Below are 16,510 nucleotides of genomic sequence, written 5' to 3'. Positions count from 1 at the left end.
TTCAATCTGAATAAGTTGTTATCAGTTCTGGGTGTTCTAATCGTCGATCGAACGTATTATCTCCGATAAGACTTCACTTGGTATCTGGAAAGAGTTATTTCTGGATGAAATTGTGTCGTAAATCAAAGGTTTGTTATTCGACGTTGTTCCGTTTAAAATTGATCTACGCGAATTTCCAACGCTTGGAGTAGAAGAAAGTCAGCCATTTCGATTTCTTTATCAGGGTGTGAAATCATAGTAAATTTCAATATTGTTTGCTTTTATTTACATCATTTTTATCGTCAGTATTTGCTGTGCATTTTCTGGGCGTTGAAAAAAAAGAGTTCGATAAATATCGAACTCGCTATATCGTCAAAAATCACTTTCCTCTCTTATCTTTGAAGGGTAAGGTAACTTGTATTTTTTCATCCATGTTCTGCAGATTCCTGCCTTATCCTGGAATGGTAAGCTCGCGAGAACCGTAGCAGGGAGGTTTATTTGCGATAGTCGATAAATCTAAGATTTTAAAGGGTCAGATATCATCAACAGCGAATAAAACAGACATTGATCCGAGTTAGGTAACGATAAAAACTTGCAAGGGTTTCTTACCTATCTATCGTCGCAATTTTATCATTTTCTTTCCACCTACCATCGATATTGAAATTAAATCATAGGTTGAATCTCGATATCAAGGGGAAATTCAGTCGGAGCCAGTTACCTTGTAATACGCGCAATGATTGATGATTATTGGCTTCGGTATAACTGGTTTTATCGCGTAGCCAGTTGGCAGTCAATTGTTCGGTTAGTACACGGCTAGACGGATAAAACGTTTTGCGGTTAACCGACTGCATGCGCATTATGTTACAGTGATTTACATTCCAGTTATGTCTCTTTAGACTGTTGTGTAGCCGCATCGGTAATTTACAGCGTCACTTAAACGACGGAGGAAGTAAATAACGTAGAAATTAACCTTCGTCCCTTCCCTACTATCACGGTAACTAAATACAAAATGTAAATTATATCACTTTATAATAAAATACTTAATCGGGAGACCCAAATCCCGTACCTGACAACGAGTTTTTCACTTGGCCTATAATTACAACGATCCAAAGATCTCATAAGTGTCGTTATCTACCCCTTGGCGCATCAGCCAGGGGCCAAGACTCGGAATTATCAGTGTTTTCGTGTCCCCTATCGTTCGACGACCCATCTTGACTTCGAGTACAATTTCCTGTAGGGTCTTTTCCAGTCGAGTCTGACCACCAGGTCCTTGACTTCTTCCTCAACCATCCCTCGTTCTTCAGTACCCTGTGTCGATGTAATACAGAGTCCCCAGGTTCTCCCAGATTCTTCATCAGGGTTTTCGACCTACCTAAACCCAGGAAATCCCATTCCATCTCCATATCTCTATCCCACCCAACGATAGTTTGGCTACCTAGGATCTTGGCTCTTTTTGGGTCGAGTTTTACCACCACTCACTCTTTAGCACCCTGTATCTACGCGATGCAGTGCCCCCAGGTCCTCTCGCAATCTTCATCAAGGATTTCGACCTATCTAGACCCAAAAAGTCCAATTCCATCCCCGTATCTCTACCCTGCCCAACGATAGTTTGGCTAGCCAGGGTTTTAAGAGGAACACACCTTGAAGATTCCCGTTTTGCCTGTTTCAGCGATCAGTCAACGCCGCATCGCCAGCTGCCCGGTAGTGTGCGGGGTTCCCTGAGCTACTCCCACAGCCATCGGCATAACCACTTCCACAGACATGATCCAACGCTACCGCCGGCTTACTGCGCTCCACCTCCGCCGGTGTCCTCTAGTTACCCCACAGTGCAGCGTGGCTGCGCCCTGCATTCGAGGTAAGTCGCCACCCTGTGTTTCCACGTCCACCTCGGCTTAATTGACTGGTACATACGTACCGGTTACGAGTACACGATTGTCACGAGTCGTTTCAATTCACCGTCTTTATCCTCGAAAACATCACGACCACGCTCGTCGATTAATCCAACGAGCCACCCCCGGACTGCTTTTCTTGTTTCCCTCTTTCTCCGCGCACCCTCGTAACCCGCGTCGGAGGGCGTGCACGTGTGCGGGGACGCTTTCGTTTCGTTGCCAGACACCGGGACGCAACGACGTGTTGGATAATTGTTACGTAAAGGAACGGACCGGGAAGACCTGAAACGGGCAAAAACGCAGGCGGCCGTAAACACGCGCGATTGCGACTCGATCGATGCGAAAACGAAACGTACGCGCGTTGTAACCGGGGGGATTAAATTAAAGCGAATCGTCGAACCGACGGGGGGAGGGGACATTGATTTTTCGAGAAAGAACGCTGGAGGTATTTCTGACAGCGAGACACAGCTGACCGGCGCTGTGCAACCTACGTTATCCAAATGTTCAGCCATCCGAGTGCCGTGCTATTTGCACGTTCTATTATTCGAACGGAGTGCTTCTGTTACTCGAACTGTCCGCCATCGGAACACCCTATTGGATCGTTCCATTATTCGAACGCGGCCTTTCCAGCCAATATCCGTCCCTCTGTTCCGTCGACACGGTCTTCCATAACTGCTCCGAGCCCATTATTCATTTATTTCACCCGAATGTCTCGAGAAAATGTTACATACGTACCATTTAATTCCAAACAATTTTTCGAACGCGTACCATTTAATTCTGTTTAAATTTATTCGTACCTTGCGAATGTAAAAATGTAGCCTCGTGATCGTGAAACTTGACATCAAGAACAAAGGGTTAAAAAAGTACACGACAAGTGGTATGCTTGCAAACGAAGACGTGCAAGAGACGTGGAGATCAACTTTGTTTATTTTTAATTATAACGTTCAATTTTCTATACCCGATTTCTCGCTGGTAATTTAGAAATTCGTAAAAGTAAGCGTTCTATTACTGGAAAACTTCCTTGGCGTAACAGTCGCGTAGCCCTATTAGTTCGCGAGCAAGGTTGTACTTTATAACGAGAAGCATACACGGTCCCCTGCGTGACTCCGTAACTCGCGGAAAGTTAGACAACGGAGATATACGCAATTGTTATCTGTTATTCGACGTATAATGATATTCCAGGTTTGCCTTTATCCCAGCAACAGCGGGTAAAATTGATTTATCGAAAATCACACGTTGGATTGCCACTTCGTCTCTGTGTTCGACGTCGAGAAATTTGTTAAGGGAGCTAATAAAGGTCTGTTTCCGTTCGATTCGCGGAAAAGCGCACGGCGTTAAATTCATCAGATGCTTTTAAGGTCGTTACAGTGGTTCTCGGAGGGCCGTGGCAACGAGCACGGAAAAAGCCAAAAGCCTCTTCGCAGCCACTGGAGTTCTTTCAACGAGACCTTTAATCGCGACTCTGTTCCGCTCGAAACCGAAAGCCACTCGTTATTTCTGCCTCCACTCGCCTTCTTAGCCTCCTTTTCCTTCTTCAGTTATCGGCGAAACCGGCTGAACGATCTACTCTGTATCAAGAAAAATAGTTTTTTGGGAAATACGTTTATAATCTATTAGGAACTCGACGGTTTTCACACAAGTTGGAATGTCATCGCTCGGGGAACTTTGGCAGGAATTGGGGTCAGACTTTAATCGAAATCTATCAGCAAGTTTGGACGCTAACGCGACTCAAGGTAGTAATTAGACTTCGATTCGCGTCCAAAGATTTCCAATTTTCCTAAATACGCTTCCGCTACGCTTTTGATCTCTCACCCCCTGGAGCTTATTAAGCTGGCGCGGTCAACACTGCTCGAAGCTTCGTTATTGTCCTTGTTCCACCATTCATCGAAACACCATTATTCGAATATACTATCGTGCGTTCGCATTTATCGGAGAATTTATTTTTAATCAAAGTTTTCAAATTACTTTCGATTATTTCGTTTCGAACACGTTGTATGGGAGACCTTATCAGTCAGCTCCTTGATATATCGGGAAGACGAGCTTCCTATTATCTGAAAGTCCTTGCTTTCTTTTTGGTACGAATAATGGAAGGGTGTATTGTACGGCGGAAGCAGGATTCAAAGCACTTCCCCTTGGCGTTGCATTTTCTATCTCTGCCCTGTCATCGTTCCCCTTTGTAGTCTTCGGGGGTTGAACACGATAGCCAGCAACAGCGACGCCGCACTTTGGCTAAATATTATGACAATCAAAAATCTACCGCCGTATTGTGACTGGTCGGATAACGGGAGGATTTTCGAGAACCACTTCCTGACGTTGAGACGACGTGACCCGTGTCAGGACATCACGGCGGTATACCGCTAGACAGCGAAATGGCGGTATAAAAGAAGGCGTCGTTGATTGACGCGGGTCTAATGGGACTTACAAACTCGCCCCACCCTCTAATAATGACCCAAGTCGTTCCACGTTCTACGCCATAATTAGACGTTTGACCGTATTAAAAAATATTTGTCAGAAATCCGTCGTTAGCATATTTCGTTTCATAACGTCGTTAAATTCTTGTTTCATGGAACGTCTGTCCTCGTTGTTGCAATTATTTTATAACAAAACCCGCGGGAGGCATTTCCCCGCGAGCGTAAAAAGAAAAACGTATCTTTAATTATATCGTGCCGTGAACTGGAAAAGATCAAGGATCGCTGACGGGAGAGCGAAAGATAAATTGAAAGCTTCGCGATACGAGGACGCGGCGGTGGGTGGAATTTCATTTCAGAAAATGATCGCTCGAAGTTGGAATTTTTAGTCGAACGTCGCACGAAGAGTCTGCAAAATGGCGCCGTGAATAATGAAGATTCCGGTGGGAACTTGGGCCGGATCCGTTCGCGGAAACGTTCCTCTCGCGTCGAACAAACTCGCTTGAAAACTACGATATCGTTTCAATTAGGATCTCGAGGCGCTCCGGCGGTCTCGTCGGGATCCTGTCGACCGTTGTCTGTTCGCCAAGCCTGTCCCCGTTCGTTTCTCCGTCGAACGAAACAATCCGACGCTGCAGTCCGGGAGATACTGTTAACGAACTCGACGATGAATTTAACGTGGCTGCGCATAAATTCTGCCTCGCTATCCAGGAGATAAAAAAACCGAGACGGAGCAATAAAAGAATCTCCGAACGGAGGACGGTGCCCCAGGATCGGCCCGGAGAGTACAGGACCCTTCAAAACAATTACATCGTCGTTAAAGTAAAAACACTCCAACTCTGAAGTGTGTAAATCGTGCTTATATTGCTATTTTAAAATGGTAAAAGGATCCTTTGCGTCAGAATGATAGTCTAAATATGGACCAGTGGAATATGAAAGTTTGAACACGAGAAAATAGATTGAAAAAAGCAGGGACACTCGTCGAGTTCGAATATTTTTGGATCTTTTTGAGCTCCGCAAAGTTTCGCGTAAATAGTGCTTATATTACTATTTTAGAATAGTAAAAGGATCCTATGCGTCAGAATGATAGTCTAAATATGGACCAGTGGAATATGAAAGTTTGAACACGAGAAAATAGATTGAAAAAGCAGGGACACTCGTCGAGTTCGAATATTTTTGGATCTTTTTGAGCTCCGCAAAGTTTCGCGTAAATCGTGCTTAAATTATTATTTTAAAATGGTAGAAGGATCCTTTGCCTCAGAAAGATAGTCTAAATACGGACCAGTGGAATATGAAAGTTTGAACACGAGAAAATAGATCGAAAAAAGCGGGACACTCGTCGAGTTCGAATATTTTCGGGCGCTTCGGAGTGCCGCAAAGTTTCGCGTAAATCGGACATTATGGTCCGGCTGGTTCCCCCGTGAGTAACGTCGATGTTATAACTTCTACTTACGCGAGTTGGCGTTTACACGTTCGAAGTTGAAGTAGCTTAGGAACTTCCGGCCGAAGTGAATCGGGATTTCCTGCGGCGACGATATAAAACGACGAAAAGTTTCCGGGGCTGCCTTCGACGGAGTCGCGGTCCGAGCGTTTAACGTTAATTACGAATTCGGGGATTATTTTCGTTCGCGAAGCGTTTGGAATATAGTTGGATTTAAATCTGCGTACTTTAAATCGGAACTCGTGAACATAAAACGAGATTTACATACGAGGGGTCCGGAGTTTGGCGATATTGTGCTCGATTTCGCCCAGAGATTTTTGCTCGAAAAATGCGAATCGATATTGCCCGAACGCTGACGGAGAAAGAGTTCCCGATGGAGTGTAGAAAATAAAGCAGAAAGCGTGTGTATAAAAAGGAATCGATGGAGGTTTATTTAGACGTTTTTGGTGGCAGAAGCCCGGGGTCATCGGGGCGTTAATATATTTTTGGAAGCATCCTGTAGGGGCGGGAGACCAACGGAGAAGCAACGTGGAAGGGTTCTTCCGTCCGGTTGATTATTTAAATGGCTCCGACCGTGGGGGGTGGGTGGGTGTCTTCCGCAAGGGGATGGAGGAGGACTGGGTTATCGAGTCGATGGAGGAAACGATTTATTTTCTTTAACGGGTACCGGGGAAGGAAGAGGATTCGCAGTGCGGATCTGTAGAGCGGGGTCCGTGTGAGCGCGTGGGTGGGTGTAATTTGTACGCGTGTCGTAGCGTCCGCGTAATTCCATTGGGAGCGAGTACGCGACCTTTCCGATCGAAAAGGGAATGCAAAACGCGTTCCGTTCGTCCGTCGAATCGGGGTTAACTGTGCGAACGGACCCGATCTTTGTCGCGCGGATGGAAATTAAACCGTAACCGGGGTATTCCCGATCAGGATTCGCGACAGGATTGCGGTGATCGGACCGTTTCCACGGATCACGATCAAAATTCTTCCCGGAAATGTAGGACAGACCCGGTTAATTCCGGTCACGGGACCAAGAAACGCCAGAAAACTCCCATATATTGTTTCCGTCATCGGTTTAGCTCGAGACGTCGATCTTTTGCGTTTAATTTTGCTCCTTTCTCAAAGATATTTCGGTAATTATTTGCTTTAGCGATTCCTCGCCAATTTCGATGACCTTGAAATATGTTGTCAAGGTCGCTGTTATGAAGATTTTTATAGTTACTGTCAATAATAACTAGACAAAAAAAAAGAAAAAAATTAGTAAAAAGTATAAATAAATTTTACCCAAACCTTACTTAAACCTAACTATTCTACCTAGTAATTAATATAATGAATTAGGTTTAGGTTAGATTCTCTTATATTCATCTTCTATTGCAATTTTCTTTATTAATATTATCCGATATTAGCTTGACACAGTATATATTATTTGTCGTTGATCGTCATAGATTTTAATACAAGAATACCTATATTTTTTTATATAATAGTAGACATTTTATCAATTTCTGTTAATAATAACAATAATACTAATAATAATAATGAGCAAAGTTTAATATTTTATCCCCAACTCAACCCGACGGTAGATTTATATTAGACGTCCAGAAAAAATTCCGAAATATCAGCACTGTCCCCGTCCAATTTAAAACAGAGATCCCGTTCGTATTGCACGGCGTATAAAAATTTCATTGTTCGGTGTCTAAATAGATTTCAGCGACGAAAAGCAGCGGGGATATTTAGCGCGAATCGCGGGATCAGTGGCGACGGTGATGGTTTATTAAAAGCGGCCCGTCGTTCCAATTTCCAGAAACCTTTAAAATATTTACTCGAAATCCATTAGGCCTGGTGTCTTTTTAATGGTACAAACGGGACAGTGATTTAATTCGAACCGGGGCTCGTTGAAACGGGAAAAAATAATCGGCGAGAATTCGAACGCGAAAGGGAATGGGCGATGGTCCGTTCGTAGCCGAATATCTGGCCAAAACGTTTCCGAAATAACTTTTTTTTTTTCAAACGAACTTTGCATATATCACGGGCTTGAATTTTCCACGAAGAACCTGTTTTAATCGACTTCCCTTGCGTCCTTTTATCCTGGTGGATCGATCGATATAATAATAGTAAGAAGAATAATACGATTTTATTATACTCCTAGAGAGCGTGTAATAACAGAGGGACGTGTGGAAGTATAGAAAATGCAATAATAAAACTGCAAAGAGCGAAATCGAACGATACAAAGGAGAAAAGAATATTCAGGATTACTTGGGTTACGTTTATATAAAATTGTTCGACAATTTTCTGTGTATATTTATCGTTGCTAATGAAAGTTATTGTTGCTCGATGAAACTAAATAGACCAGACTCCGCTAATGAAATGTCATTAATTCTAGATTATGCAGGGAAGTAAAACTACCAAAGAACTTAAAGTAAAGTACGAATAATGTCGATACCAGGGTAGATATTTATTATTTATATCGAGGACGATTAGCAGCAGCGAATATTCGAGTTGCCTGTTCTCGTATAGCGGGGTTGGTCGACATGCATCGGGGATTGAAATTGGAAACAGCCAGAAACAAAGAGAGGAGAAGATCCATCGACGCTCGATTGAAAAGTTTCCTCCGCGCCACGTGCGTGGAGTCTGAAAGCCTTCCGTCGCGTCGGTTGGGACCCGAAAGCTTCGGATAAAAGCTTCGTCGCTCGACAAAGCGTCCATTTGACGGCTCTGATAAATTTCGCTGGAAAATGATTTCTCCTGCCGTTTTTCAATCTTCGTACGACGACCGATCCCGCCGCCGTGGAAGCGTCGTTCTTTCTGCTACTCGCGTCCCATCCGAACGTCTCTCGTCGAGGGCTCCGAAGGAAATTGTAAACAATGGACGTTTAAAGCGCGGCGTTTCTCGCCGGCGGATCCGTCTGCTCTCCATATTCCCCGCGGTTTTCTCTCCCGACTTTATTGCTCTTGAAAAGTTCTATTAAAGCAACTGGCGACATCCCTATTTGCCAGCGGGGGGCCTTTGTCTCCTCTGCGCGGCTGTTTGCCACGCGGAAGTCGAGCCGCGTTAATCGAAAACTCGACGTCAAAGGCAGCATCGTAAATTCGTACCTCCTCGATTTAGGCATTTCGGGGCTAATTCGTTGCTCCGCGTTCGATCAGACACGCAGGGTATCACTGTCGCGTCTTCTAAATTGCACGCTCGAGTTTATATTTAGTACGGAAGACGCCGCCGGGCAGAAATTTCAATTTCGTTCCTGCTTGGCCTTCCGTCGATCGCGAATTCCGCGAACAACGTCCGGGCTCCTATTGTCGGATATCTCGTTATGAACGTCCCCGGGATCTTTCCTGGACGAAGAATGGTAACGTGGACGAGAAAGAGACTCCTCGATCGAAACAGTTGGTAACCGAATACCGTTCCCCAAGCAGAGGGATAACAATCTTCCGAGTCGCGAAAGCGCACTCTGCCACGAAACCACTCCCGCATTCTCGCGTAATGCAACGATATTACTTGCGCCCCGTAACGAAATAACGCCTGGCCGGAACGAGTACCACGGCGCTTCAACTTCTAAAAGCTTAATTCAGTTGCGAGGCACCCACTATCCCTCAATTTCCCGGGAATCGATATCGGTTCGTTCTATTCACGAGACGTCCAGCACTGACCCGGCGAAACACGATTTCCGTCGTACGTGCCGTAAGTTTATCATTCTTGCCAGCGACACCGGTCGTCGAACCGCCCACCGTTCCTCCCCCGTACTCTCGTTTCGGCCCTTCGCCGCTCGAAGCATCCGTCGTTTTTCCAACGCTCGCAGCCACCTTTGTCGGGGACAAGGGGCAACGAATTCGATCAGCTTTCGCGTCGCAGAACGTATTGGATCGATCCATAAACCGACGTGTTTACAGGGTGATCCTGGAAAATGGGCTATACCTCTTCCCTAACCGTGAAGAACGAGAGAGAGAGAGAGATTTGCCGGAGGAAAAATTGAGCGGCATAGCGCTGCCACTGGCTTCCCGCGATGTAATTTTTCTTCGAACGCGCGTGTGCCTGCTACGCTTTGTGCCCCCTGCTCTTTTTCGAAGGGACCGGGGTACAGTGATCGCGTAATCGATCTACCGCCGAACCCAACCAGCCGATACTTCAACCCTTTGCGGTCCTGCGTCGACCTAGACTCGTATTTTCCAATTTTTCGCCTCGTTCCGGCTGGTATTACGCAGAATTCTTTTACTACAAGCTTTGCTATAGTTGGACTCATTGGTAAAGCAACCCTAACAAGCCTTGGTACAGTTAGATTCATTGCTAAGGCAATCTTAGTAATCTCTGCTCTAGTTAGACTCATCGATAGGGCAACTCTTGTCTCTCAGGCTTTGCTATAGGTAGATTCATCAATGAGACAACTTTGGAAAGTCTTGCTATAGGTAGAGTTATCAATAAGGCAACCCTAGCAAGCCTTGCTATAGTTAGATTCATTGCTAAGGCAATCTTAGTAAGCTCTGCTATAGTTAGACTCATCGATAGGGCAACTCTGTCTCTCAGGCTCTGTTATAGGTGGATCCATCAATGAAGCAACTCTAGAAAGCCTTCTTATAGCTAGAGTTATCAATGAAGTAACCCTAATAAGCCCTGCTATAGTTAGACTCATCGATAGGGCAACCCTGTCTCTCAAGCTTTGCTAGAGTTAGACTCATCAGTAAGGCAACCTTATTAGGCCTTGCTATAGTTAGACTCATCAATAAGGTAATCCCAGCAGGCCCTGCCTTAAACGTCATAACATTTGACAATCTGTCAAAGAGTGCTTCTATAGGAGTACTTGTGAGGAAGATATATGTATATCGATCGTAGCCCTCTGCTAGTTGTATGTGTTCTAGATGGTCTAAACTACCCATAGATGCTATTGTATAATAATATCGCGCTGTTTTTCATAAATAATCATGGAAATTTCACTTGAAAGACTCAAAGAAGGAGTCTAAGAAACAATTCTAATGAATGCAGCCAATACAACGTGGCCACAACGGTTAAGCGCACTTTCAAAGGTGGTTTCAAATCGAAATTAAAGTCTAGAAGGGCTTCGATGGCTCCCGGTCGTTCGATGCAGGCAACTAACAAGCACGCGTGGCGTGCAAAAGATGGAAAGTCTTTAACGAATCTCCGATCTTCCTATCCCGAGTCTACCCCCGGCACCTAAAAGCCTCCATCTTTTATCATCTTTCCAGGGGAACATCGGGCGGCTTCTAGTTTATCGTGTCGTAAAAAGCTTGGCTTATTCCGAAAGTATAAAGCTCGCCGCGGCGTAATGCGGCCCCCGCGTCTTGTTTATGCTAGTTTCGGTGCACGGTGGCGGAGAATTGCACGGTGCAACGGGAACGGCGCCGCAGGAAATTTGAGGGCCCATTTCCTTTTACGAGCCTCGTCGCGATTGTCTGATAATTGCGGACGCGCCCCACGGAAAAACGCTGAAACGGACGCCTCCTCCAGACGCCATTTTTAAAAGCGGCTGTCTTCGATTCTGGCTCTCCTTGATCAACAAAAAATTCAGAAAATAGTTAAGAAACAGTTCACACTGCTAGTTGCTGAATAAATACAACAGAGTTTCAACCTAAGTATGTATTTGATCAATGTAGTTTTACTCAGTGCAATAACGAGTGTCCTCATGAGGTGGTACTGACCCTTGCAAGGGAGGGGACTGCACCAATGGATACCAATTTTCATTAAAAATACACGCTTACAATGCTTATTCCCAACACGGATCGAGTTGAAAAGGGACGAGGAAATAATCGTCGTGCATTGAGTAATGTTTTCAGGGTGTGAAACGGGGCGTAGAGGACGAGGTTTGGGAAAAACGTCGACTTCTCGTCGGGGTTCGCAAAGAACGCGAACAGAGAATCGGCGTCGCTTAATCCGGAAACGTCCCGACCACGCGGTAATTTCCTCGCGAACATTTTTCTCCCAGGGTCGTGGAATCTCCCCTCGTTTAGGCGAGTACGTTCTCGCGAGAGATAGAGGGATGAAAGAGAGCGGAGACGCGGCGGTGCGGGCTTGGAAATGGAATTTCCAGGGGACGAAACCGAACGACGGACGAGGAAGGGCCGAAGGATGGGCTGTGACGGATAACGAGGCCGTTAATCGCGCGTTATCACTCAACCGGATGAAACGTTCGACGGTTCGAAGCGGTCGCAGCTTAGCGGAGCATGTCTGAGAAATTGGTGGCCCGGGTAGCGACGATCGGTGGTCCTCGACTCGAAAGTTTCGCGGCTTTTTGTCGCTGAAAATAACCGCACTCCTTGAATAATTTAGCGACGAAGAAGAAGACTGGATTTAGAATGGCGATCGAAGTCGTATTTATGGAGCGGTTAATGCGTTTCCGATACCAGCCCGATTGTACGCGTTAATAAAATTAAACATCGTTATATTTACTGTTGTATGTAAAGTATCGTAACACGTAATTATAATTCCGTTTATTAATTTGGTTGATTCGGTTCGTGTTGCCATAAATGGAACGCGAATCCAGTCGTGGTTACTCGATTCGAATCGGTTTGGAGCCAGGAAGAGAAACACGCGGGTGTCAGTGTCGCCCAAGCGATCAACGGAGCAATTTACTTATGGTTTCTCGGTTCCAGGTATTATTAGTTATCGAATCGAGTTGAACGTCCCACGGTATACGCGATATTTAAGGCGGTCGTGATAAATGACGCTCCCTGTACGCATCAACATTTTCAGTCGAAGAGATCGGCGATTAATCTGGACGACTTTATCGATCGGTTCTCGATCGATCAGTCAACGCCAGACGGCACAAAGAAGCGAATATCGAAGGGAAAAAAATTCGCGTTCGACGCGCGCGCCCCGTTTCGTTTTCAGCGGCCAAAACCTCTCGAAGCTTTTCCGGCTCGTCGAGTTCGAAGTTTGCTCCCGGCGCACGGCCATTAAAACTCCTCGCCGCACTTCTAATTAACTTTCGAAACGAATAAAAGTGTATCGTCTCTCAGGAAATCCGGAACAGTGGTACTTTTTCACCGGTTTTCGCGGACGATCGAGAGCCCCCTGATTCCGCCTCGAGTGGCGAGCGTGCAATCGGAAACTCGCCGGGCGATCGATATCGGACGATTTAAAAAAAAAACAAAGATTCCGACATTACAGAGAATCGGTAGCTTATCCTGTATAAATTGGCTGATCTATTATTCGAGTCGCGGTTTTCATTCTTATCGGGCCGCGATTGCAGCGTTTTTAATTACGCGAAGGAGTATACAAGCGTTAACCGTTCCTCTCTACCTTCGGGGAATAAAAGATCCGAGCTTCGAGCGGTCCGGCGAAACAAAATTTATTTTATTCCACGGAGAAAGTTTCTCCGGATAGTTAATTAAATTCCCATGGATGGTCGTGCTTACGAGGACTTGGCACAAATTGCTGTACAATTTGTTACGTCAACATCGAGGAATTTTTTTCTATAGAACGAATGCCCGGAATTTTTATCGCGGAAGGAATTTCAGGTTCGTCTCCGTTTTTTTAAACATTTGGTCCCGCGTATTTCGGACGTTTAGCCATCGATTTCTGTTCCGGGCGTTTCTCAGCGCCGACGGGACGAGTAAACACGGGTGCAGTTTGTTCTTTGAAAAATAATTGCCACGCGATCCATCGCTGCGTCAGAAAAGGCACTACACCGGCATGACAAACGAGCGGCTGGGGAGGCTCGTCAGAATTTTTTCAATCGGGCCAACGGGATCCGCAGCTTGGTCTTTTTGTCCTCGTTTTCCAATTTACACGGCGCGGCTCGAAACGAGAGCTCGTGATCATAATTACTGGCATTCGGGGATACAAGTACACCTAATGAATAAACGTTGCTCGATGCGCGTCGAGGGCTGCTTTCAGCTTCATTGGGATCGGTAAATGATTTTGCTATTTCTGCCTCCTTTTGTCCGTTGCCTTCCATCGTGGTCGTTAATTAGGTTACACACGATTATTTTGTAATCGGGGAAAGAACAATGGATCGCAATTTTGTAATAATATTATCGTTTGTCCGCGTTAACGTTAAATTGAACGACCATCGAAACGCGTTTGTTCGGCGAACGAGACAGCCCGGTAGAAAATTAATTTCGATCGGTTGCACGCCGCGGAAACAAATCAGGATTTTTGTCAAGAACTTCCAGAGAATCCACGGGATAATGAAAGTATTTCCAGAGTGCAGTTAGTTACCCTTAAAGCCGCGGGAGAAATACGAAACTCCGATAGACAGAGGGTGGAGAGCTCGTAGGATCTAACGCCTCTAAAATACGATGTACGAGCAACCCTTTGGTTACTTACGAGAGCCAAGACAGCGATATTTTCGTTAAGTAGTTCGTCCGTTCTCTTCTGGAAACTCTTTACTCACGCGAAATTCCTTAATCCACGATTACCATGATAGTTAATCTCGATAAAAGCTCTCGGAATTATTCGAAGAGAAACGCTGTATTTTATTGTTCCGAGTGCGAACGGGTTTAAAAATATTTCGAATATATCTCGACCGATAAATCAAATCAAATCGTACCGCGCGAATAGCCAATTTTATTTTTTTAATGGCCGGCATTTTATACGGGAAATTGGTTTTAATTTCCTATTTGCGAGAAGTGTTGAGCAATCGGTGCGAATTATTAACGAATTTTACGGGGGGGATATACGAGCGTCGAAGGTTTAATATCGCAGAAACACGTCGATCGCAGCTGATGTTTGTTCTCACGGAAATCCCAGGCGAGTTGTATTGAAGCCAATTACACGGCGAGCTTTCGGTACGTGCTGGCGATAATTCCTCGATGAATCGGTCCTTCGAGTTGTCGGAAGCGTACGCTGACCTGCGGTCGGCGAAAGTAAACTCGCAGCGCACGGTCCACGCGAACTTCGACCCGGACCTGTGATTATTAATTCGTGGATGGTTTATCGCGCTAAAAATTTCATTCGAATAGTGAGAATTTCAGTTCTCAAGCTTTGAAATACATCAAACATTCCGAAAAGCTCCCACGTTGCAGTTCCATCGCGTCCAGAAGCGATCGTGGCGGTCGAAAATGTCCTCGAATTCGTGCATGGAGTCGCTTTAACGAAGCCATCGTCAATTTCAGAGAGTTCGTAGAGGTATCCTAACCCAGACCTAACCTTTCCACTTGATTACACCCTATTAAAAATTGCCTTTCTTTCGAACAGTGAAAATTTCGATACAATTTGCTGTCCAAGAAGCAGGTTCGATATACAAATAAATTGTCAAAGCTCCCAGATTGTAGTTCCATTGTGTCCAGAAGCGATCGTGGCGGTCGAAAATGTCCTCGAATTCGTGCATGGAGTCGCTTTAACAAAGCCATCGTCAATTTCAGAGAGTTCGTAGAGGTATCCTAACCCAGACCTAACCTTTCCACTTGATTACACCCTATTAAAAATTGCCTTTCTTTCGAACAGTGAAAATTTCGATACAATTTGCTGTCCAAGAAGCAGTTTCGAAATACAAACAAATTGTTAAAAACTCCCAGATTGCAGTTCCATCGCGTCCAGACGCGATCGTGGTCGTTGATAATGTCCTCGAATTCATCGTGAATATCGTAGGGTTTCCGATTATTAAACCATTAAGGGATAATCGCGAACCATTCCACTCGATTGTACCCCATTAAAAATTACTTTTCTTTCGAACGGTGAAAATTTTGGTTCAATTTTCCTTTCAACTTTCAGCTTTAAAATACAAAAGAGAATTTTCAAAAGCACACTGATTGCAATTTCATCGCGTCCAGGTTGAAAATGTTCCCGTATTCGTGCAGGATGTCGCCTTAATTAAGCCATTATCAATATCCGCGTGGAGTCGGGCGAGCTTGGTCGGCGGTCGTTGCAGGAGCATCCATCTTGTCTAATAACTAATAACTAATAGCTAGGCTAGGCCGCGTGTGCTCGTAGCGGGAGATTAAATCCTTTTCCCGCGGTTACTCGCGCACCGCGTTTTCGCAATTTCGGAGGAAGAACGCGCCCCATTTGCAACCAACCTGGCCCGGAAGTTTATGCTCAGCGACGCCGCGGAGAATGGAAATCGGAACGTACGGGGTGTCCCGCTAGAAACGGCTAGAATATCATCGATTTTCTTTGCTTCTAATAAAACGGTAAACGAAGATTTGTTCCTTCGATGCACCTTCCCATAGCGCGCGTTGGAATTATATTTACCGGACGATAAAATCTCATTTTTAATCGAAACTTCCCCCAAATTAATCCGCGTTGACTTGGATTTTTTGTTCTCCGAGGGTTATGCAATTTGCATTGGGTAGAAAACTGATGTTAAAATCGGTCACTGATTGGACACCCCGTAGAACGGTTGCAACCGTGGAAGCTTCGTGGAAAACAATTCCTATCCCTGCGGTATGCGGAGGATTTTGGTATCGTTAACGGGGTTATTGGAAAACGTGGAATCGGAAGTTTGTAGGTGATCCTGCATTAGTTCCACCCGATGTTTGTACGCTCGAAACGATACTTTACGTGTTTCGCAGATGGTGGCACTGATAACTCTAATACCCAGAGAACGTATAAATGTATGGGGAAAAGTCTATATTTCCGGTTTCTCTCTATACGATACCCCCACGCAACATCCGACCTGTTTGTAAACGTCATTTCGAAGCAAATATTGAGACCGCAATTTCAGTAATTAATTCTTGGAATCCCATTGAAAGATTCAAACGAAATAAACCCCGAAACTCAAATATGTTTTTTGATCGTACAAATTCAATCATCCCCCATTTTCACTCACGCCGCGGTTGATATCGCGAGAACGTAATAAAAACCGAAGGAAAGGTTTCTCGATGCGACCGATGGAAAATTCATATCCGTTCGCGTT

The 16,510-nt window shown here is 45.1% G+C and overlaps 1 protein-coding gene across 1 annotated transcript in view; it reads left to right on the top strand.

Moving 5' to 3' along the window:
• The window catches only part of LOC122402469, a 170,191-nt gene that overhangs the window by 30,838 nt on the left and 122,843 nt on the right, over positions 1-16,510 (top strand). Inside the window, exon 2 of the mRNA XM_043405282.1 lies at positions 1,649-1,834. Coding sequence (XP_043261217.1) covers positions 1,649-1,834 — 186 coding nt within the window. The remainder of the gene's footprint in view (positions 1-1,648; positions 1,835-16,510) is intronic.

Source organism: Colletes gigas, unplaced genomic scaffold, assembly GCF_013123115.1.
Source record: "Colletes gigas isolate AHSC1104 unplaced genomic scaffold, ASM1312311v1 Colletes_gigas_Sc00036, whole genome shotgun sequence".
Classification (NCBI taxonomy): Eukaryota; Metazoa; Arthropoda; class Insecta; order Hymenoptera; family Colletidae; genus Colletes; species Colletes gigas.
This window is presented reverse-complemented; position numbering and strand designations above follow the sequence as displayed.